The sequence below is a fragment of the Amphibalanus amphitrite genome, unplaced genomic scaffold (assembly GCF_019059575.1).
Source record: "Amphibalanus amphitrite isolate SeventyFive unplaced genomic scaffold, NRLGWU_Aamphi_draft 000015F_arrow, whole genome shotgun sequence".
Lineage (NCBI taxonomy): Eukaryota > Metazoa > Arthropoda > Thecostraca > Balanomorpha > Balanidae > Amphibalanus > Amphibalanus amphitrite.
In genome coordinates, this window is record NW_024881511.1 from 1,803,011 (window position 1) to 1,824,909 (window position 21,899).

At 53.3% G+C, this 21,899-nt stretch overlaps 1 protein-coding gene and 1 long non-coding RNA gene across 2 annotated transcripts; one reads left to right on the forward strand and one right to left on the reverse strand.

Annotated features, from left to right (window-relative positions):
- Positions 1 to 240: 240 nt before the first annotated feature.
- LOC122386241 lies at positions 241 to 20,084 on the forward strand. Its single transcript, XR_006257356.1, has 4 exons — positions 241 to 404; positions 4,386 to 4,559; positions 9,606 to 9,669; positions 19,167 to 20,084. It is a non-coding gene; the product is annotated as an uncharacterized LOC122386241 (long non-coding RNA).
- On the reverse strand, positions 6,201 to 9,276 carry LOC122386225. Its single transcript, XM_043375223.1, has 4 exons — positions 9,073 to 9,276; positions 8,042 to 8,235; positions 7,509 to 7,687; positions 6,201 to 7,328 (listed from the first exon to the last, which is right to left on the reverse strand). The coding sequence occupies exons 1-4, from the start codon at positions 9,225 to 9,227 to the stop codon at positions 6,417 to 6,419; spliced, it is 1,440 nt and encodes a 479-aa protein (XP_043231158.1). The 5' UTR covers positions 9,228 to 9,276; the 3' UTR covers positions 6,201 to 6,416.
- Positions 20,085 to 21,899: the final 1,815 nt, after the last annotated feature.

Below are 21,899 nucleotides of genomic sequence, written 5' to 3' on the forward strand. Positions count from 1 at the left end.
ATATACAACTAAAAAAAATATTGTTTAAAAGTGTCATTTAACAAATATTATATGTCTTAATATAAAAAATAGCTTAAAATACAAACTTTGATAGGCAAATTGATCATATATTTCACGTGTCACGTGGTAAAAAGCAGTACAATAGACCACAGTATTTTGGATTGTTTCCAGAATCTAGGCAATTTCAGCGCACAAAAGACAAAAGCACGGTCGAAAAACGTCATTTCAATTTTTGTCGATAGATGGTGCGCTAAGCGTTGTGATAGAGGGCGCCAAGTAAAGCGAGGGCGCTAAACAAGCGGTGAGGAAGCTGAAACGTCAGGTGGTGACCCGAGCGACCCGACCCGAATGATCCTGGGGATCAGCAGCCCCGCCGGCCTTGCAGCAGTCCGAAATTTGATCTGGTAAGAACGCATGCTTTGGCCCAAGGCTTTGGCCCGCGCTGGTGCTACATGCTGACCGAATTCGACACTGGTACCGGGCTAATAAAGACTGAAACAGACTCTCCGGCGTTCAGGAAATTGCATGCGTGAGCCTATGCATTCAAATACGTTATAATTCTTCTCGCATCAATCGCTTGTGGGAGGTGCGTGCAATTGATGCAAGCGTGCTTCCATGTATTTGAATAGGCTCTCGCATGCGATAAGCGATTTCCTGACTGCGGAATGAGTCTGTTTCAGGCAAGGGCTTTCCCACTTTCCAGCAGAAACTTTACCAAACGGCATGCTCAAAATTTATTTTTGCGGTCGTATCAGACATCAGTATTGACGATTCAAAATTCATGCAATATGCATCCTCATGAAAATATTGCCTGTCGAAATCAAAATCGATTCGATGCCAAGCTGCATCGAATCGATACCCATATGCAGAACTAGAGTCTAGAAGTACCTATCAACTTCGAAATTTGAATCAACTTGACCTATCAACTCGAATCAACTCGAAATCAACTTGACCTAACCTTGACGTGACCTTCACTAGAACGTAACCTTAACCCGCGCCCCGTAGGGCTACCGGCGGACCCTACCACCCGTAGGGGGGGGGGCCGTTTCGGCCCCCCCCCCCTAAGATCTCGGAAAGTTACCGGCCGATTTTCAAAATTCAAACGGAGTTCGATAGCCCCACCCGGGAACTACCTTGTGACCAAATTTCATTGACCTAGGTCAAACCGATGACGTCACAGGTCAGGTCAAAGGTCAGATTTTCACCGTTCACAGGCAATTCAAGAAATGTGCTGTGAAAGCGAGTAAATTGGTAATTTATTGAAAACCATCGATGGTACATTGTTCGTCAAACACATACTTTGCTATCTGAGGTCACTGATACCAGGTCAGGTCACAGCGAGGTCAGGTCACCGGGGGTCACAATATGAATGTGTCGTGTGATACATGTTTTATGGTCCATTTTACATGACAAATGCGATTATGTGGGTTAGGCAGCATTTGGGGCCAGCCTAGGTCACGTTTTGGTGAAGGTCAGGTCAAGGTCAGGTCAAATTAGGTCAAATTTCAAAGTTGATATTTTTGCATAAAATGGGTATCGATTCGATGCAGCTCGTCACGGGGAGTCTAATGGTGGTATTCGTTTTGCTCTACGAGTTCTAGAATTGCCAAAAATTGAGTTTGAAAATTTGACGTCATCATTTTTGAACAGTTTTTTCGCTATAACTTGGCCAAAAAACGAGCTATCGATCTGAAATTTGGTATGTAGATAGAAGACGGTAGGCACTATCACATATATTCCGGTTTTTTCGAAACTCAAAAAACTTTTTGGATTTTTTGGCGAATATATCCAAAAAAATGCTTTTTTGATTTTTGGGGGTCAAAACTCAAAAATTTCAAAAATTCGAGATAGTAGTTTTGTAGCCCTGTCAATTCTACACCTTTTATGTCTTGATCATTTTTCTGTATCTTCAAAGCTGTAGTCCTGAAAGGTCTTCTCGCGAAGGTCTTTTTTCGGTCGAAAATGACAGAACATGACGTCACTCTGACGTCATTTGTGGCCAACCTATCATAGCCTCTGGTAAAATTTTTGAACACAATGTGTAAAATTAATGCCCGGAGGGGTCCTGAAAGTTTGGTGGCGATATCTCCAGCCGTTTAGGAGATATCGACCGAAAAGGACAGGGGGGGCCGTTTCGGCCCCCCCCCCTACGGGGCGCGGGTTAACTGGCCTCACAGGTCGCCTAACCCCACATAATCGCATTTGTCATGTTAAATGAACCATAAAACATGGATCACACGACACCTTCATATTGTGACCCTCAGTGACCTGATCTCTGTGACCTGACCTGGTATCAGTGACCTCCAATAGAAAAATAGACAAATAAGTCTCCGTCGATGATTTTCAATAGCATGCCTTTTGCTCGATTTTACAACATATTTCTTGGAATGCCTGTAAACGGTGGAAATGCGATCTGAGCCAGTTTTGCCAACAGAAAAATAGCCGCCTGCCGGAATTTTTTGCCTAAAGACCGCTTCGCATGCGGAGCGTAAACGCGATGGGCACGTAAGCGGATAGGGCTTTGCCGTTATAACTTATAACCATGCTGAGAACTAACTTGCGAAAAAGATAGGTACCGTAAACGGGGGTGACTTTGCCATGTTTTCAACTTTAGACGCTAGTGTATAACTTTAACGCTTGTAACTTGTTAACTTATTGGGATGACTCTATGTATGTTCAAAACACGGATGAAGATTATCTCGATAGCTGAAACCTGCCTATATAGCTGAAAGTTGGCATATCCAACCTTTCATTCGGGATGTAGGTATATGTAGGTATATATATCTTCTGACAACAACCGCATTTTCAATTTAGGCCAGGCCATTGACCTTTGAAGTGAACCTGTTACCTATGGCTAAGGTGTCAAGAACTTCCGGTCAAAGTTAACGTGCGCCCGGTCGGGATGACGGCGTTTGGATAACGCCCTTTCATGTCTCTTTTCCACACATGCTGTGAAAATTTCAAAGCGAGGTCGCTTAAGGTCAGGTCACCAGGTCAGGTTAGCCCTCGCCGGCGGAGGGGGAGCAGGTGCCGCCCCTACCCATAGTTTTTTCGTCATGGCTCCGAAAATGCCGGCGATAACTGAAACGCCGGCGAATAGCTGAAACTTGACATACCTGACCTTTGATTCATGCCGGGTGTTATGAAATCAACCGCATTTCCAGGTCAGATCAGGTCACTGACCTATGACGGCAGTCGGCAGTCGGCATAAGTGACCTCTGCACGGTACTCAGATGCACGGTCGCAACTTCGCACGGTCCCAGTGCCAGAGCAGTGTTTACAGGGAAATTAAACATACAGGACCTAGTATTCTCCAGAGTTCTCGGCACAACTTGCATATCTCGGATTTTTCCCAAAGGTCACATCCACATGAGGTCGATCGGTCAAGTGATCTCACCATTATGTGTCAATGGGGGAAAAATGAAAACTGCTATTTTGGCCTGTCTCAAGCTGTCTCAACTGTCTCAATCACACAGTAGAATCGTGATTTCATGCACTCCTTGCAAGGTCCGATACTTCACTTTTTCATTGTTGACCTTGCGTGACGTCATTTATGGCGTCACTTGGGCCTTAAGAGTTTTTCGTCAATAACTCGCGATCAAATTGAGCTAGCGAGTCGGCAAAGCCACCAATGGACTCGAGAAGACCTGCCAAATTGAATGATATGCGATATGCCCTCTTTCGACCAACTTCGTAACCTAGGGAGCTCTGACCTGACCTTGACCGAGGTCAACACCTTATGTTGACATCGAACAAAAAAAAAAATGGTCGACGCTCCTGAGCGAGGCGTGCACGATGATGCCAAAATCGCAGCTCTGCGGCCGTCTTTGGCGATTTTTTTTTTATGAAAAACCGATCTCGTGCCTTTGGCTACTTTATACTGGACCTGACCTCAGAGGTCACCGACTGACCTGAGACTTTAAAATCGGATACCAGTCGCTGTTTCTCATAGCAGCGCACGTGCTTCCGTGTCGCTACGTGGCCCAGGAGCCGAGCTAGAAGAGGGGTGGGGGGTTGACACGCCCCTTCCCCAGCAGGGCGTGAAAATCCAGTCCAGGACCCCCAGCGGGGCGCGGGTTAAAATTGATCACCAATCGCTGCGTCTGCTACCTTCGAACACGCTCGCTTTGCCGCGGAGCTATAGCTAACAGTAAGAGGCCACTCGACAAGGGGATTTGTACCCGTCCTCTCTCCCCGTCTGCCGGGGTGCTATCAGCTATGCGTCATGCGTGTATTGCCGAGTGCGTAATAAACCGATAGATCCAGCAAGGGCTAAGTGATTAATGCGTGGCAGGTTAGCGTAAAAAAGACGCTAGTTAATCTACTAACATGCTCGCTCGTCAAAACCAATTTGAATTACTCAAGTGATGCGCATTGCTTTTCAGACCGGCGACTTGTTGATTGGTTCCGTTGAACGATGACTGATCGATGACAGCATTGGTGTCGTCGTCACCTCTGGAGCAGCCAGCCGTGTAAAACAGCGCGTGCAGCCGAGCTGGTAGCATTCAGCCATGCACCGTGACTAATTCTACAGCACCTCTCCAAACCGGTCTATCCAGGTCAGTGCAGGCCACTGAGCCGCTAACCTTAACTGTCCGTAACTTACCTCGCTTGCATCTTGACAAGACGCAGCAAGGCGTCGAATGGAATGCATGTATGTTGTAGCTTTTATGGTGCGCTTCTTATCAGTCAAAATGGTACCTGATCTATACCATTACAACATAGCTTCTCCAGTCTCCTTCTCCCTCAGGAAAGGGGAACTATCCACAAAAGGTTGTAAGCGATTTGTGAATCTATTGGTTCCCACTGCCATGCTATGCAGGAACAACTCAGACATACAAGAGCGACACAACTAAAGCACGAGCGACTGAGCCGTGTGAGCGACACCCTTCGTACCGTTCTCACCTTGTGTGAACGTCCACGTCTGAAAGTGTGAGGTGCATCTCCCTTGTTCTGTGCCGGTATTGTGGTCTTCCGATCTGCAGTTTTGCTGTCGGTTCGCCGAGAATAGGCCGTGCACACAGCCGGCGGTGGCGCTGATTGTGATCAGTTCACGTGCGAACCGCGTCCGGCTGCGATTTATCGCGATAAATCGTCCCGCGCCGACCCGAGGTGCGGGAGCGAACACCAGCGCGTCGAACCGGCACAAAGCGGGGGCCGAAACCAGAGAAGGCGGCTCGGGCCGCCCGTGGGCCAACCCTTTGAGGGCGCGCCCCGTTTCCCACCAATTTGGGCGACATTCTGCGCGGCCAATTGGCTGAATGTACCGGGTCACGTCCCACTGGGCGCCGAGAAAGGCCGGCCGGTGACCGGGGCCCGGTCAGCGCAAACAGCCGGCGGCCAGCGCGGCTCCCTGCTGCTCCAGTGGCTCCGAACGGGGGCGCGACCGGCCGCCTTTGTCGGTCGGCCGGCCCGACAGCCGGGTCACCGATTGGGCGCCGCTTAAAGGGCTGAATGGGGGCCGCGGCCGGTGTTTGCTCAGTTGACCGGTCGGTGCCGCCGACCTGCCGCCCAGACGCCGGTGACCACTGTCCGGCCGGCCGAAAACATGTTTGTCCTCGGTCGACCGGCGACCGACCCCCAGCCGGCGGCGTGGCAGGACCACCTGTAATTGGCCGGCATCGCCACACGATCTGTCCTGCTCGCCGCATTCCATTCTGCTCCCTCAGCAGCCCGCGAACCCCTTCCCCCCCTCTCCGCTCTCAGGGGGTCCGACCCGGGAGATCCGGCGCCACCGCGCTGTGTTCGGGTCAACTGTGGGTCAGGCTGTCTGGAGCAGAGCACCGCGTCGGCAGACGACACCGTAGAACCAACAGAGGGTATTTAACCAGCTTTCAGGGTCGGTCGAGTGATACCTTTACCGATGGAGCTGGCGCCGGCGGTGATGGACAGCCCGGAATACACTCCGGGTCGGTCAGTAGGCCGGACTGACAGACCCGGCAGGAAGCAGCACTCCCACCAGGAAATAAACACTCGGGGTGGCGTACTGGGGCGACTGGCAGGGGTCTGGGTCGGCCGCCAGGTGCGTGCCTTACATTCCGCGCCTCTGTGGTGGCGCCATACCATATCGGCGCTTCATTCCGACAGGTAAGGGGGAGATGAGGGCCGGAAGGAGAAGAGCAGTCTCCTTCATACGGGCCCTAATTGGATAGGGTATTAAAATTGTACGCTACAAATCACTATAAATACCGCAAATCAAATTATTCATTCCTTGGACGTTTATTACACTCTGGTAGCGACGGCACATGGGCACATATCTATTCCTAGAAAGCATTTTATATATGTTACATACAAAACAGACCCATGACTTTGACAAATGAATAACTTATCTTACAAAATACCTATCATCGCACTGGAGGTGGTACGTGCAATAGCACAATGACACTTTGCAATTGGCATTAGCAGCAGTTCGCACCCTAGGGCTGTGTGCCCTTCAGACTGTCAATGAGCACGTACTCGAGCGCACGGGTCGGCGACAGCAGCTTGCAGTAGTTGCTGCCGCCGTAGAAAATGGAATCGGGCGCCGTCTTGATGGCGACCGACTGGATCTCGAGACCGTCCTCGTTGTAGTGAAGCCGCAGCCTCTCCTGGACCCAGAGGGGACCGGCGCCGGCCTGGTGGTCCTCCAGGTAAGTGACCGGCAGACCGCGCCGCTGGTACCGCTCGAAAGCCGCCGGCGGCGCCGCCTCCACCGCCGCCGCCAGCGTCATCTGATTAACATCAGCACAGGAGCGGACGTCACCGAACTGGCCTACCGGCAACTTCGCGGCCAGCAGCTCCTGGGAGACCATCTTGACGGCCAGCTCGGAGCTGGCGTGGGGCCCCGGCGCAGCGTCCACCGGGTCCAGAGGGAACTCCACAGAGGAGAAGATGGAGAGATCGGCCGACCGCTCGCCGGTGATGTTCAGCTGGTTGTGCTCGTGCTCCAGGTCACTGAGACTGGCGATGTGGTAGCTCTGGATGTCCACCGTCACCGACTCGTCCAGCACGTTGAACATGTACCGCTGCGCCTTCTCAGCCCAGGGCGAGCGGTCGTCGCTGTCGGCTTCCTGCTCCTGAAGCTCGTACAGGGGCGCCAGGTACTCGCCCGTCGCGCTGTAATCGTCGACCAGCAGGCGGCGGGACGCCTCGTCGGCACCGCCAGACTTCATGGCCAGGAAGGCGGCGCAGCGCTCGCCGATCAGCACCCGGGCCTCGTCGGCGTCCAGCTCGGAGAGGATGTCGTTGGCGGCGACTGTCGGCGGGATCTCGCCGCTGAAGAAGTGCGCGTGGTTCACAGCCTCCAGCAGAATAACCGGCTTCAGCAGGTTGGCCGAGTCGTCCTCAGCCTGGAAACAAGCAACGGCAGAACTTTACGTCAACGGGTATGCAACAAAGACACCATAAATGTGACCTCAGGTTCGAAAACATTTAGTCTATAATAGTACATCATAATGTGTAATGTGTATTCAAGGCAACGCGTCCTACGACCTACGCCACCAACAACAACACCACCAACGTCTCAATACCTGGAGCGCCACGAGCTCGGAGTAGGTCTTTGACATGCGTGTGGGCCGCGCCTGTCCTCCGTCCAGTGTGCCGACCAGGTGCAGCACCGGCATGGGGAACGTGGCCAGCGGCCGGTCGGTCAGGTACGAGCCGAAAATGAGCAGGCCGGCCAGCGAGTCCGCCTGCTCCTCGGCGTAACCTGCAAAAGCATGAGGCAAAAGATACGGGTTACAAATAATACGGACGCGGGAACTAGCAGATCATACATATAAAGAGAAATAGACTGACAACATACACACGTGGACTCAAACGGACAGGTGACACTGGGGAAAAAACGAAAGAAAGACCTCTGATGTTTAAATAGACGGGCAGCGGACGCAGGGACAAGAGGACAGGCGCCTGACAAGCAAACGAACATGCTGACTAAATAATTGAATGATTGACTCATGACTGATTGTTTTCCTGATTAATTAATTGACTGACTGACTGACCGACTGACTGACTGAGTCAATTGACTAGTAACTAAATTCGTCGACGCGGTGAGGTGACTTACCCTGAACGACGATGCCGCCGAGACTATGACCGGAGAGGAAGACGGGGGCGTCCCCCGGCATCCCGGCGTCCGCGAGCTGCGCCAGCGCGTCGGTTGCCAGGCCGGGCAGCTGCACCGGGTTCGGGTAGTTGCCCACGAACCCCTCCGGGATGGCCACCCACAGCGAGATGGACGTGGCGCTCTGAATCGCCAGCCTGCGCAGGAGATGTAAGTGGTAAATGGAAGCCGTAATGCAGTAGGCACCGTTTCTCGTCATGCTCTCGGTATACTGCAGTACCACTACCTGGTGCTTGAACAATATCCCAAAGCCCATGGCTACCCGTCCACCACCTGCACTCCAAAGTCCAAAGCACCATCCCATTACCCACCCCAGTGCGCGGTACTGCTTCGGGTAGACGACAGACGTCCGCTCCCTGCAGTGCACTGTCCCAGTACATCATCCCAGTACCATATCTCCCAGTGCACCCACCCCAGTGCGCGGTACTGCTCCGGGTAGACGTCCGCTCCCAGTACACTGTCCCAGTACACTATCCCAGTATGTACAATATCTCCCATTACCCACCCCAGTGCGCGGTACTGCTCAGGGTAGACATCCTCTTTCAGTGCCCTGTCCCAGAACACTGTCCCAGTACACTATCCCAGTACCATATCTCCCAGTACACCCACCCCAGTACACGGTCCCATTACCCACCCCAGTGCGCGGTACTGCTCCGGGTAGACGTCCGCTCCCTGGACCCTGTCCCAGTACATACACTGTCCCAGTACACTATCCCAGTACCATATCTCCCAGTGCACCCACCCCAGTGCGCGGTACACTGTCCCATTACCCACCCCAGCGCGCGGTACTGCTCCGGGTAGACGTCCGCTCCCAGTGCCCTGTCCCAGTACACTATCCCAGTACCATACTGGGAGATCCCAGTACCCAGTACACCCACCCCAGTGCGCGGTACACTGTCCCATTACCCACCCCAGTGCGCGGTACACTGTCCCATTACCCACCCCAGTGCGCGGGGTACTGTCCGATTACCCACCCCAGTGCGCGGTACTGCTCCGGGTAGACGTCCGCTCCCTGCACGATGATCAGCGCCGTGTCATTGACGCCAGGCGTCTCCGGAGGCAGGAGAATGAGTGCGTCCGTCAGCACTGCCAGCAGCGGCAGCAGCAGCGGGATGGCCCGGAACCCCATGTCGTAGGATCTGTAGGGGACGATGACTGAGACGAGAGTGGAGCTCTGGCGACCCACGGCGCGCCAGATCACCTCGGTATCAAACCTGCCGTGGGAGAAGTGCCCCCTGCGAAGCCACACAGATACGGTTCATATTACATAAGCGACCGGGACTCAGCTGAAAGCGCGCATATTCGGTGGAAGATGACTCTGAAATGATGTGATAAGGCCGACATGTGGCGTTTTCTCAAGCTTTATGCTGACTCTGCGTCCGGTATTGCGTTAGCCTTATGTAATTTCTCATGATTTTTAACTTTGAACTACGCTGTCACCATGCGTTACGAAAGGCGTCGCCAACCAAATGTTGATTATGCTTAGCACGTTTTTATTTTGTTTCAGGAGTCAATTTGAAAACATACAAGCTTCATCGTAAATTCACACCTGAAGTTTTGACAGCGATAAGGTAAGACGCCGACTCGGCTCGCGATGCCGGGACAGTGTCAGCTGGGTCAGCGGGTAAGGGGGCGTGATGGGCGCCGCTCGTGTCTGAAAAGGCCGGGGGTGGAACACAGGGACGCCCACCAATGGGGCAGTTTAAAAGGTCAGACACAATGGCGCACGGGCTGTGTGTGGCCAGAAACCGGCCCTTTCCCCTGGCACCCTTGTGTCTGGACCGGGGCGATCCTCCCCTGAACCTGAGGCGACCCTTTACCGGCCGGGCGGTGCACGTCTGGCACTGTCTCCGCGAATATGATACATCCAGCCGACACCGGATAATCCCGGCGCTCTCCTTGAAAGGCCCAGTGCCCCAGAGAAGACAGAACAGAAGACATGCCGCGTTGTTTAGTATTTTCTGGAGCACAGACTAGCCAGGCAATAGGTCTGGCCCTTCGTCCGGGCTTTGCTTCGGGATTCAGACCGCAGACTATAATGCGTCGTCTTACCCTGTCCGCAAACAGCAAGTAGACCACAAGCATCGCTTGATCTGTTTCTATTTTTCACGCCTATTCGTCAATGTCTGGCATTTGTTTTCTTTGAAATGCTAGGTTATGGTCCACTAAACGTCAATAGGTAGCAACTGGATGAGAGTACAGAACCATGCAATTGACAGGACCACTTTGTCGGCAGGAATCACTCACAGCTCACACACATATTTCAGCTTTGCGATTATGTTGATTGCTGTATGCATTTGTGGAATGTCGACATTTCCGTTCATTAAGTCATTTATTTTCAGTAGCATGATAGCATGTTATGTTTCTAGGGACGCTGTCAATATCTGATCGCCGCGGATACCTATGTGTTACCAGACACGATTTGGATGCATAAATGATGAGCTCATTAACATTTAACTAGTCACATATATGCTAGAGATAAACTCTTACAGTTAGTACTTACATGTATATGTATGTAGAATTGTACTTAGGTACACGTAAAATAACAATAGCTTTCTTATGAGTGGCATATCTCAATTTTGAAATTGACCTCGCGAAAACCAGCCACCTGCGCATGAGGCGCACATCACCAGCCGCAAATTATTTCAACGACATGTGGGTAATAGGGAAAATCCGTTTACCGCAGAAACATTCCATCCCAGGTGCAGTCAGCAGTCAGAAGGTGGTTTGAAACAAATACTCCTCAACCTCAAATGCTGAAAATCGTCTGTTAAATGTCACATTTCAATTTGACAGAGGCGGCTTCTTTCAAGCTCCTTGTTTGGTGCGGCTGCCTCTCGGTTGGGGGTACAGCGGCGAGCAATTGTGGGGTTTGTGAGGAGGTGGCGCGTCGCACGTGCCTGACCGAGCTCTGCGCCGGGCTCTTCGGGTACGGACGGACGCCTGCCCGTTCCGACCCGCGCTGTTTTCAGTGACGGTGGGGGACAGTTCTCTCCTGGTGAGGAGAATGGACACTGACCGGCGGGGATCGGACGGCCAATTCTAAAACAATGCGGCTCCCCGCCGGCCGGCACGGGCTCCAGGCCGCCCCGCCGGAGTTTGTCCAACAGCGCCGGGTCGCTATCGGGCCAATATTTACCCCGCCGACAATGGACGCACGCTATCGGAAAGGGGAATTTCGGCCCTAATCTATATGGACCATCAAAGACCAGCGTATCGGTTTAAATCATGGGGGCCCATTAGACCTCACACAGAGTTAGGGGAACCGGACTTTCGGCTGCATGTGTATGCTTTGCATGATCCCGCGAAGCTGGCACCATGTTGTCTCTCGCGGTGTTACCATGCCAGTGTATTTGGTCGGCGATCAGGGTAGCAGAGATCAATGACGGCTGGAGACAGGTCTTCTGAGCCGTGAGTCTCGCGGCAGCCGTCCACAGGTGTCCGCCCGGGCCGGGCCTCCGTTCCGGGGCGGGCCCAGCGGGAGGTGCCAAAAACAAGGCCCCCGAGTGGGACCCTGTTGGTTTTGGTGCCGTCCGCCGACCACCCCCCGTCCAATTCATCACCATGCCACGAGGTTTTGTTCTGACCGATTCTGACCTTTGAGAAAAATCATTTTAGCTCTGCCCCTTATATTAGTTAGGTGATGCGGTGTTTGCCAATTATTGGTTCTTTTAACATACCACATGGCGGTAGCTGATAATTGGATCCCCAGGGACTGGAGGCCCCAATCAACAGTTAATTATTCACGCTGCTTTCTGGGAATACACTGAAAAGGAATTCCGCCCGAGTGAAATAACTCCGAAAAGAAATCTGCATGCAATTTCTTACAGCCGTTGACTTTTCTCAATGTCACCCAAACCGTTCTGGGAACCGCATATTGATTTTTACATCTCCGCCTGCCGTCGTAGGGCCCACTTCATTACACGTGCTGATTTTTCTCTCTGCGGGGGTCAGCCTGCGCGCTGAGTCCATTGTTTCGGCAGCGGGCCGCCGGGCGCGGGTCGTGCCGGGTTTTTGTGACCCCGCCGCCCGGTCCGCCGGTCGGAGAGCGCCGGGCTCCGTGCGCCGGCCGCCGTTTTTGTGCGCCGGTATTTAGCGCCGCTCCGGTGGTAGCCTGCTCCGATTCTGGCGCGGCAGAGACGAATAATGGCGCTGTACCATCGAATAATGCAGGAGAGCATTCAGGCGCGCCGTCGATACGGGCCGAATGTGCGCCGTTTTTGCTCGCACCGCGCCGGAGATGCCAGATTGAGATAGAGCCTTACGCACACATACCAGACGCCAATAGTTGATCGGAGGGCACACGGGCGCCCGGCTGCCGCTTACCATATTGGGACAGCATCAAAGGTCTGATGAATATCGGCCATCGTATCGGGTCGGGCGCCTCCGGGGCTGCATTGTTTGCCGAGGAGCGTCTTGAAGCGATTAGTGGGGCCTGGGCGCGGGTCTCCCGACATGGGCCCGCGGGGGCGTCCTCCCTGCGATCGCTGCGTCCCCTCTGTACTCGCAGTATAGAGGAGAGGACATTGAACAGTGTCGCATATGAAACATTCTTGGTCGGATCAAAGAACGGGAGCAGAGATGGAGGACAGCGCGGAACATACCGCAGGGCATGACTGGAGGAGGGAGGTTGGAGAAAGACCTCGTCAGTCGTCAGATTTAATTAGGCAATGTGGCATCAAGCTCTGGTCCTGGTTTTCACTCATTAGGCCTCGTTCTCTCAAAACGCGCAAGCTACTAGACGCAGTTAAATAATTTGATTCGGAAGAATGTCTTCTTATCAGCTCGTCCCTCCTTCTTCTTGTGTATCAGTCATGAAGTTGGTAAACGCTAGTCAGGATTTTTTTGTCTGCAGTGGAGCTTCCTTCCTCAGCGGGGGAGCTGACAGCCCACGCCTCAGACCCATCTCTAGTGACCCAGATGCTGTCGTTGCCCGACGCTCCCCCCCCCCCCCCCCCGACGGTTCCTTCCGCCTCGGCGTCAGCTGACCGGCGCCACAGGCCGCGTGAAAGGCCCAATGGAAGGGGTCGGCCGGCGGGGCCGCGCCCTGAAAGAGGTGCACCGCTCCGTGCTGAAAGACGGCCGTGCAGGGGTGTGAATGCGGCGCTGATTTAGGACCGGCGACAGCGGAACGGCGGGTCGGTTTGAACAGGTCCCCGTCGCCACCCGCGCCTCCCTCCCCCTCCCCGCTGCCATTCAGCCATGGGACCGAGTCGCTCGGACCATAGCGGCGCCATCACCCCGTCAGTCCCTTATAGCAGCCAGCACTGCAGTATATCAGTCCAGTCTGCCGCTACGAACCATACTGCCTTCGTCAGTTCGTTCAGTCGCCATCATTCCACTGTCCATATCCGGTACAATCGTTCCACTGTCTTGAAATAGCATACCCACTGCATCATTCCTCTCTTCTCAGTCAGCTGTCTCAGCCCGGTACCTTTGTGCCAGCTCATCATTCTGTCTTCGTCCGGTACCCAATACATCTGTCCCTGTTCATCAGCCCGTTGTCTGGGTGGACAGTGGACACTACAGCCGCTGTACCGCTGTAAAAACGTCTGTCGGGCCGCGCCATGCCCAGTGACAGAGGACTGAGAGCTCTACCACCAGTGGTAGTCGGCGCTGTGCTGCCGTCACCCGCCCTCCCGCCGACAGACAGGTAGTCGCAGCTCGGCGACTTAATCAGCTCAGCATTGTCGCTCTCCGGTCCTACCGCCGGGAGCCAGCGGCGCGCGCGCCGCGGCCGGCCGCCCCCGCCGCGCCAGCTCATTTGGCGCGCTTTGTGCCGGCGGGGGCGCGCCGGAGCCGCCAGTGCGTCTTCCCGAGACGAGCGCCGCCGAATAATTGGCCTGGAAACGTCTGAATGGCCGGGCCGGCTCCGGACGCGACGCCGCTCTCCAGGACGCGGCCAGGCCGCTGACGACTCCTTAGCGGAGCGCACAGGCGGAAGAGAGCCGAAGCCGATAATTCCGCTGATTAATGACGGATATTGTGCCGGCTGCGCGATTTGCACTCTGGTGCAGTGGCGTGGTGCGCTCGGGACGGTCGGCGGTCGGGATGCGATCCGTTCCGCTGCCCGTTGTCGTCTCTGGGCGGATGTCAGTGAATCGCCGCCACGGACTGCGGTTTGTGTCCGGCATGAGGGCTGCTGTGGCTGGACAGAGCTCGTGGTACCGATGGGACCTATGGTGTCCGGCGTGACGGAGCTGCTGTGACCCACCGGAACTGACGGAACAGATGGAACTGAGGTGTCCGTTGATGGCTTCCCTTCCGCTATTGACAGAGGGGATCGACGTTGATTTGATCTGTGGAAGCAAAGAGTATCAACTCCACGCATAATGGGTCTCCATCCCACTAGGATGTGGCATAACTACTTTTTACATACTCGGTAGATCCTGTGAAGCCGGCTCTGCGTAAGGTTGGCAGAATGAAGTCGAAGTGCCGGAGAAGGGTTGACGGGCAGACAGCAGTGTGTTGGGAGGAGGGGTGCCGTTGGGAGGACTAAGGTGGTAGAAGCCGGATGGCCGGCGGCATAGGCGGCGGAACGGGGAGGGCACCGGGGCACCGTGCCCCCCTTTGATTTTGGCATTTTAACATTAGCCCTATGGGCGTTCATTGGAAAGAATGGGACCAAAAGTCGGCAGTGCCCCCCTCCCCCCTTAATTAAAGGTGTTCCGCCGCTATTGGCCGACGGCGTGCTGACATCTGCCCGCCAGGACTGCAACCGAAGGATAATTCAGGTGCGGCTGTTATGCCATGTTGACGGATGGTAATGGGGTGTTACCCTAATTTGCCATGCTTGGCAGTGTATGTAACATGTTATTTTCTGCAGGACTGAATTAGCATTGCATACACACTAGTGATGCAGGTCATGCAAGATGTTCATGCACGTAATGGTGAAACAATTCAGGCATTAATTATGCTCCCCAGGACTAAGGATGCCCTGCCGACCTAGCCCGGCATGCGAGTCAGTGGTGAGTGGAGCACCCCGATCATATACCGCTGGAGCGTTTTTGTCGGGGACCGAAAACGCTCTCTATTTAAAAGGGAGTAGAAATGGACGAAATGATAAAACGAGCGCACCATGAGGACTGAGACAGCCTGCCTGACGGAAGAATAACTCTGCCAAGAACAGGATATTTACGGGATAGGCATACGGCAAGGGACAGTCAACGGACACAGACAAGGAACATTAGAGATCGCGGCGCATGTTTTGGCAGCTCGGACTCACTCCGCTGTTTTTACAGTTCTCTGTTCTGCTGCCACTAATACAAACGTTTCTGTGGACCAAGACTGCGTTAGAATAGCAGTCGCGATGCTCTGTAACGGACTCTCCATCGATCTTTTCAAACCGTCGAATTCGCCGACGCCGCAGTGGACGGCTCATAGGCAGTTGGGAGACGTCATGTGAGTTTTGTTCCCAAATCCCGGCCTCGCTCGTTATAGTGTGTATGAGGACATAGCCGTCCGACAGGCGGTCCCCAGAGACGCCGAATATTCTGGCTTAGAGGAGCTGAGAGAAGTGTCGCAGAGACAGAAGATCTCGCTCTAAGGAAGCCCTACTGAATCGGAGAAATAGGAGATCACAGCCCTCTTTATTCGACCTACATATATCTGCGCTGACCTATTAGCTCAGCCACAGATAGATCAGGCTTCAGACCGTGCTCAGACGGCGTATTTGCTTTAGCCGTCCCGTCTAGGCCACTCCGTTCTCCACGTCCCTTTCATTCGTTCCGTTTCAGAATCTCCATAATTATTTGTCGGCCGTGGTGAAAGAATATGTTTATTTTAGCTCGGCGCGGCCGGCGTCCCGTTTTGTACGGGACGATGAGTTAGAGGGTGAGCGAGCCTCCGCCTTATGATGGATCGCTTCACCGACATAAAACGCATTTCACCAATTGCCTTATGGTCGCGCTCAGTCGAGGAAGGCGCGATCGTTTTAACGCGTGACCTGGGCGGCAGAAAAGCTGTAAAGAGTTATTTGAGTGTGTGGAGGCGGGCCGCGGCGCGGGGGCGGGTCGCGACTGGCGACGGTCGGGGACGCCCTGAATGCGGGCCATTCCGGTGGATGCGCGGCCGAGTGGCGCGCTTTGAGCAGCGGTCGGGCCCAGTGACCGATCAGGCATTTGACGCGGGGCCTGTGCGTCGGACGATAGGCCGGTACCGGCATCAGAGGCCTCGGGGACGGCCCGCCATCGGCCCAACAGGGGCCCAAGTCATTGGGACGGCGTCCATTCAGCATTGTACAACATTCCTCTTCTAATGTCAAAGATTTCTCTTGTAATAGTCTCTTGGAGGGTATCCAAACCGAACGCTGTAGTGACCAAAGACAGAAAACGGAGACATATCTTTAATCAGGTCAACTTTTATAAAGATCTATACGGTTGCATTTATCACTGATAAGAGATTCAATATGGGCACACATAATGGGCTTTAGTGGATGGAAAACCCGATGGAAAGGCATGACAGCAATATTGTCAGGAAAGTCGCTTTTTATGTCGAGACTCGAATCATAATCGTTCTAATCCTAAATATGCTACACATGTCTATTTAGTTTGCAGGCATACCTCAAGAACTATACATTCCAACAGACCTTGTAAGGCACAGCCTTCGGCCCAACACACCCTGAACCCATATATATCAAAGTGGCTAGTGCAGAGTAGCAGCATGGTGTGTTTAATGTGTGTATGTCTTGTGCAGTTCTGATCATAGGCTCGCTGCTCAACACTACTTGGCGTGTAATCCGGCAGTATACAGGGCGGTACACAGGGTGCCGCTGGCCAGACTCCTTTCTGCCACCTTATATACAGCCGGTGCGAGCCGTAACTCGGCTGTCCACGTGCGGCCACCGGCGCGATAACTACTGCCATAAATAGGGACCACACCGGAGGGGAGGACTGGCCAAATCAACCCGCGGCTGGCGGCCACCCTTCGCACTCTCACACCCGCCCCGCCCAGCTCCTCCTTCATACATGAAAAAGGTCTGGGTCTGCGCCATGTTCAGGGAAAAAGCTATCAAATATTTTACCACCGTGCTTCATTGCTAAACACCGCATCATACGAGATTCGCTCTTTTATTTTATTATCTGGTGACAGCTTTCAAACATCTTGCTGCGTTTTTTTGCTAGGGTACCTTGAAATTTGATATTTTCTCTATGAGAACAAAGATCTACATATAATGCAGCAAGTGACACTGAATGATGATATGTTAATGGGTATTACCCATTGTGTTGTTTATATATTGTATGATGCTAATTAAGTCACCGCTTATCGGGAAATCAGATGAAACTCTATCGTTGTTCGTTGGGTAGTAGATAGGCTGATGCTGTTTAACGATACTGAGACGTATGTCTACTATATAGTTATAATGAAGTCGATGAGACAAAGCAAAGAGCAAACAAGACCTCTCGATTGTACCTACAGACTTTCGAGGTGCTCCAGGTTGCCAGTTTTCTGCTGCCGTCAATTTAGTGACAGCCGCCGACCGCTAAGTCACCTGCCTCCTTCGTTTTGTAACCTGCTGTCGAAAATCTAGTAAGTTACCACCTTCAGCCCAGTCCAGTGACCTGCCGTTGTCAGTCCAGTGACCTGCCACCGTCAGTCCGTCACCCGCCGCCGTTAGACCAGTGACCTGCCACCGTTAGTCCATCACCTGCCACTGGCAATCCAGTGGCCTTCCTCCATCAGTCCAGTGACCTGTCACCGTCAGTCCAGTGACCTGCCGACAGTTCAGTGATCCGTTATCGCAGTCCAATAACCTGGTGGCTGGTACCGTCAGACCAGCGACCTGCCTCCATCAGTCCAGTGACCTGGCGCGGCGTCAGTCTGTCACCTGCCACCCCATCCCGCCTGGGGCGCACGCCGTTCCCACGGGGCGGCGTCCCCACGCGGCCGGCCTCTGTTTCAGCGCCGCGCGCCGCAGGTGACGCGTGCGCCGCTGAATGCCGCCGCACCTGAATCACGCCGCGCGCGGCGCGTGCGCCGGCGCCACTCAATGCCGCGACGCCGACTTAATCAGACGATTAATGGCGCCGATTGGCGTCGCCACAGCGCGGCTCAATAGTGGCGCTGTGGCGGCGTGTGTGGCGCACTGTTATCTGATCCGACGCCAGCATTCGACGCCGCGGGTCGGTAGCATCCGTGAGTCACTAGTCGCCATCGGTTCGAGAGATCGTGACAGCTCTGGTTTTTATTGATGATTTTAATTAGTTTTTGGGGCTGCTATAAATGGATTTTGGACTTTGCTAACCCGCTATCTTTTAATATTCCCAACGAAATTTTAAATGATGACTCGTCAAACATAGTGACTCTAGATTGGTGTATTTGATAGCGCAGTTTCTTCTCTCGTCCCTTTTACGACGATTTGGAGCATTCTTGTAATTAGCATTGGACTGCAAGTCATCATGACGATCGATTCTCCTCGATGTGGATCCCTGTTCAAAAGTTAAAACAGTACCGAAGTAGGGGCTCGCGCAAAAATCCGTGTTTGTTGTTTATTGTTTGGAGTGGCTCCAGGCTTTGCCATTTCTCCAATGCATTTACTGCATAAGAATACAATTGATGACAGAGCAGAACTTGGTTTAGGTATTGATTTTGAATTTTGGCTAAAATGAGGAATTTATTTCTGATTGATAAATAAAACTTACAAATCGCCGATAGCTTAAACGGAAAACGGAAATTAGACTTCTACTCTCTTCGCATTGAAGGTCCTGGGTCTGGTTTGTCTCAGCTCATGCATGGCCTTCACTGAGCAACAGTGGATTTACCTGGGATGTCCGTTTGTAGGTTTGCACGCTGGAGCGCAGCATGCATCACAGCTGCAAATATACATATGTTTCATCATGGTCCTTCTCTGGCAATGGCACTGCGAAGTGCGACCATTTGCTCAGGCGGCTACCGTGATTCTTCATGATGCTCGAGGGATTACCGTGGTTAAAGGCGCTAGCGCTACAAACAAATAAACAGATCAGAATTATCGTCATCGCCGATCCCGTTGCACCGGTTCGAAATTTGAATATTTTTTATAACCATGTCAGTTGTCAAGCTCTTCAAGGGTTTGTGTTTGTTTTGGCAGCCGATAGGCGCAACAGGAGCATGACAACTAACAAGAGACTGATAGAGCAACAACTCCGGTATCATCTCTCCGTCGGCCGTCCCATGGCCCATGGACAGTCTTGCCTGTCCGTTGGGGGACGCTCTGCCTGTCGGGGGACGCTCCGTCCGCCCGCCGCATCTGTGTCAAGGGCTCCGACGAACCGATGACGCCGGCTGGATGACGCCGCGCGCCGGATGACGCTGCCACCACCACGCCGCCACGTCGATGCAAATGGTGCAGCTTTCCATGCCGGTTGGGCAAGTCTGCGGCGTCTGTGCGGGGGAGTGGCCGGTGCTGTGCCCGCTCTGGCTCTGACTGGCCTCGGGGTGGGCTCTGATCGGCCCGGCGTACCTGGGACGCCGCCGACGAGAGAGAACCTATCGAGCTTGTCATCGACCATGTCGCATGCTCCTTAGACGGCAGTGGCCTGCATGTTCCTGTGGCACGCTGATTCGTAGGCTGTAGAAATAAGTTACGCAAACGCGCGGCGTCATGCAATTAACTACTCTGGATTTGAATGCCAAGTTGATTCAAACTGCTAAGCTGCTGTAATGTATCCACATTGTATGGAAGATATGTTTTACATTCTTATTTTTTGATTGAAGTGTTCATTATTTTTAGGTATACGGTGGATTTCCCACGTGTCGCTTTAGTCGCTTTAGCGCTCTTTTTACGAGCCTAGTCTGAGATAAGTGGCAGTGGCTAAGTTATAGAGCACGATGAATTCGACGAGCAGGGCATCGTGTGTTTGACATGGCTGACTTGACTCTGAAATCTGCCGCTCATCCTGATTTATCCCGATCAAGCGGTGAATGCCAATTATTTTCAGCAGGTCAGCATGCGTAGGCGGTAGGAACCTGACCTGACCTCAGAAATATACCTAAACATGTAAGAAAAGTTGAGTAGGTTCATAATGAAAATAAGAAATTGACTGATTTCTTATTTTTTTCGGTCACAGTCCAGGTCTGTGTCCTGTCCTGTGCCCGGTCCCGTATATCTTGCCCTGTGTTCTGTCTTGTGACCCGTCCTGTGTCCTGTCCTGTGTCCTGTCATGTGTCCTGTCCTGTGTCCTGTCCTGTGTCCTGTCCTGTGTCCTGTCCTGTGTCCTGTCCTGTGTCCTGTCCTGTGTCCTGTCCTATGTCCTGTCCTGTGTCCTGTCCTGTGTCCTGTCCTGTGTCCTATCCTGTGTCCTGTCCTGTGTCCTGTCATGTGTCCTGTCCTGTGTCCTGTCCTGTGTCCTGTCCTGTGTCCTGCCCTGTGTCTCGCTCTGTGACCTGTCCTGGGTCCTGTCCTGTCCTGTGTCCCTCCCTGTATCCTGCCCTGTGTCTTGCCCTGTCTCCTGTCCTGTCCTGTGTCCTGTCAGTCACCGTTCCTTCCACTGACAGGCGGTGCCGCTGGACAGCGTCTCCGTCCAATGTCACTGTGTCACAACATTTGCATACCGGGTGTCGAGGAGCGGGCCGACGGGGCTCGTTAGGCGGGCTGGTCGGCCTGTCGTCGGACAGCGGCGCCCGCATGGCGAGTGTGGGACGCCGACCGATGGGTGATGGAGCGGACTCTGCACGGAGACCGCCCCTCCCCGCCGCCCAGTTCCGCTCTGTTCCTCATCTCACGCCACGCCGGTGGTGGCAGACAGGCCCGCGGCAATTAGGGGTGCGGGTCGGCCGGCCGGCGCCGCCCCACTGCGGCAGACGCGGCGCACGGCGTGCCGCGCGCCCGCTATATGACGCGTCTGACAGCAGCCAACGGCAGCCGCGTTTTTCTGACACGGCCTGGTGCTCGTTTTTTGCCGCCGCTTCGACGGCGTGTCAGAGACATGTTCGTTCGGCTCGAAGAGCATCTGGAGACTTCAATGCGTGCTGCGAACATAACGACAGCTGAGGGACCTGGATGCTGCATAGAAGGCTAGCACCAAGCGGGGTTTTACGTTTCGTATCAGCCTGAAGAACAGCGCTTTGGCCAGTGTTTCGGTGTGCAATGTGCATGGAGAAAATGATGCGAGATGAATGGCATACGTCTGCATCATTTTTTTGTTTTTTGCACTATTTCTGCCGCAGAGTTCCATTTAGTTACAGGGTGTCCGGAAACAAGGGTGCCCCTTATTCATTCAGCTAAACCCACTGTGCGCTTTAAGAACTGTTGAAAATTTCCTAAAACTGTGCCTAAGACTATCCACAGCTGTCCGTTAGTCACGTGACCTAACCCGGTCACCTGACCTTGACACGTGAGATGCGCCAGGGGCCGGCGTTTGGCAGGCGCATACTCGCACCTGAACGTGGTGTCTACTGTGACGAAAGAAATTCTTTGACAAAGCGTCATCGCGCTAAAGTTATGGTGAAGACTGGAATGAAGCGGGAAGTCAAATCGATTCCACTGTCCTAATCCCAATTGAAAACCTATGGGGAATCATGAAGGAAAAGCTCAGCAAGATTGAACCAGCTCCCACAGAAAACGAGCTTTAGAGGAAGGTGTGAAAGGTGTGGCTGAGCATCAGCGCGAATACTCCGGACATCTTGATCTATGGAATACCAAAGCGGATGAGGGAATGGGTAGGACAGGGCAGGGAATAAATCGGTCAATAAACCATGACCCGGGGGCTGTTTGTTTATTAATTATGGCGGCGAGCTGATGGAGGGGCAAATAATTTCCGGACACCCTGTATATAGGTACTTCTGCTCGTAACTGGATTAAAGTTGTTCGTAACTCATAACT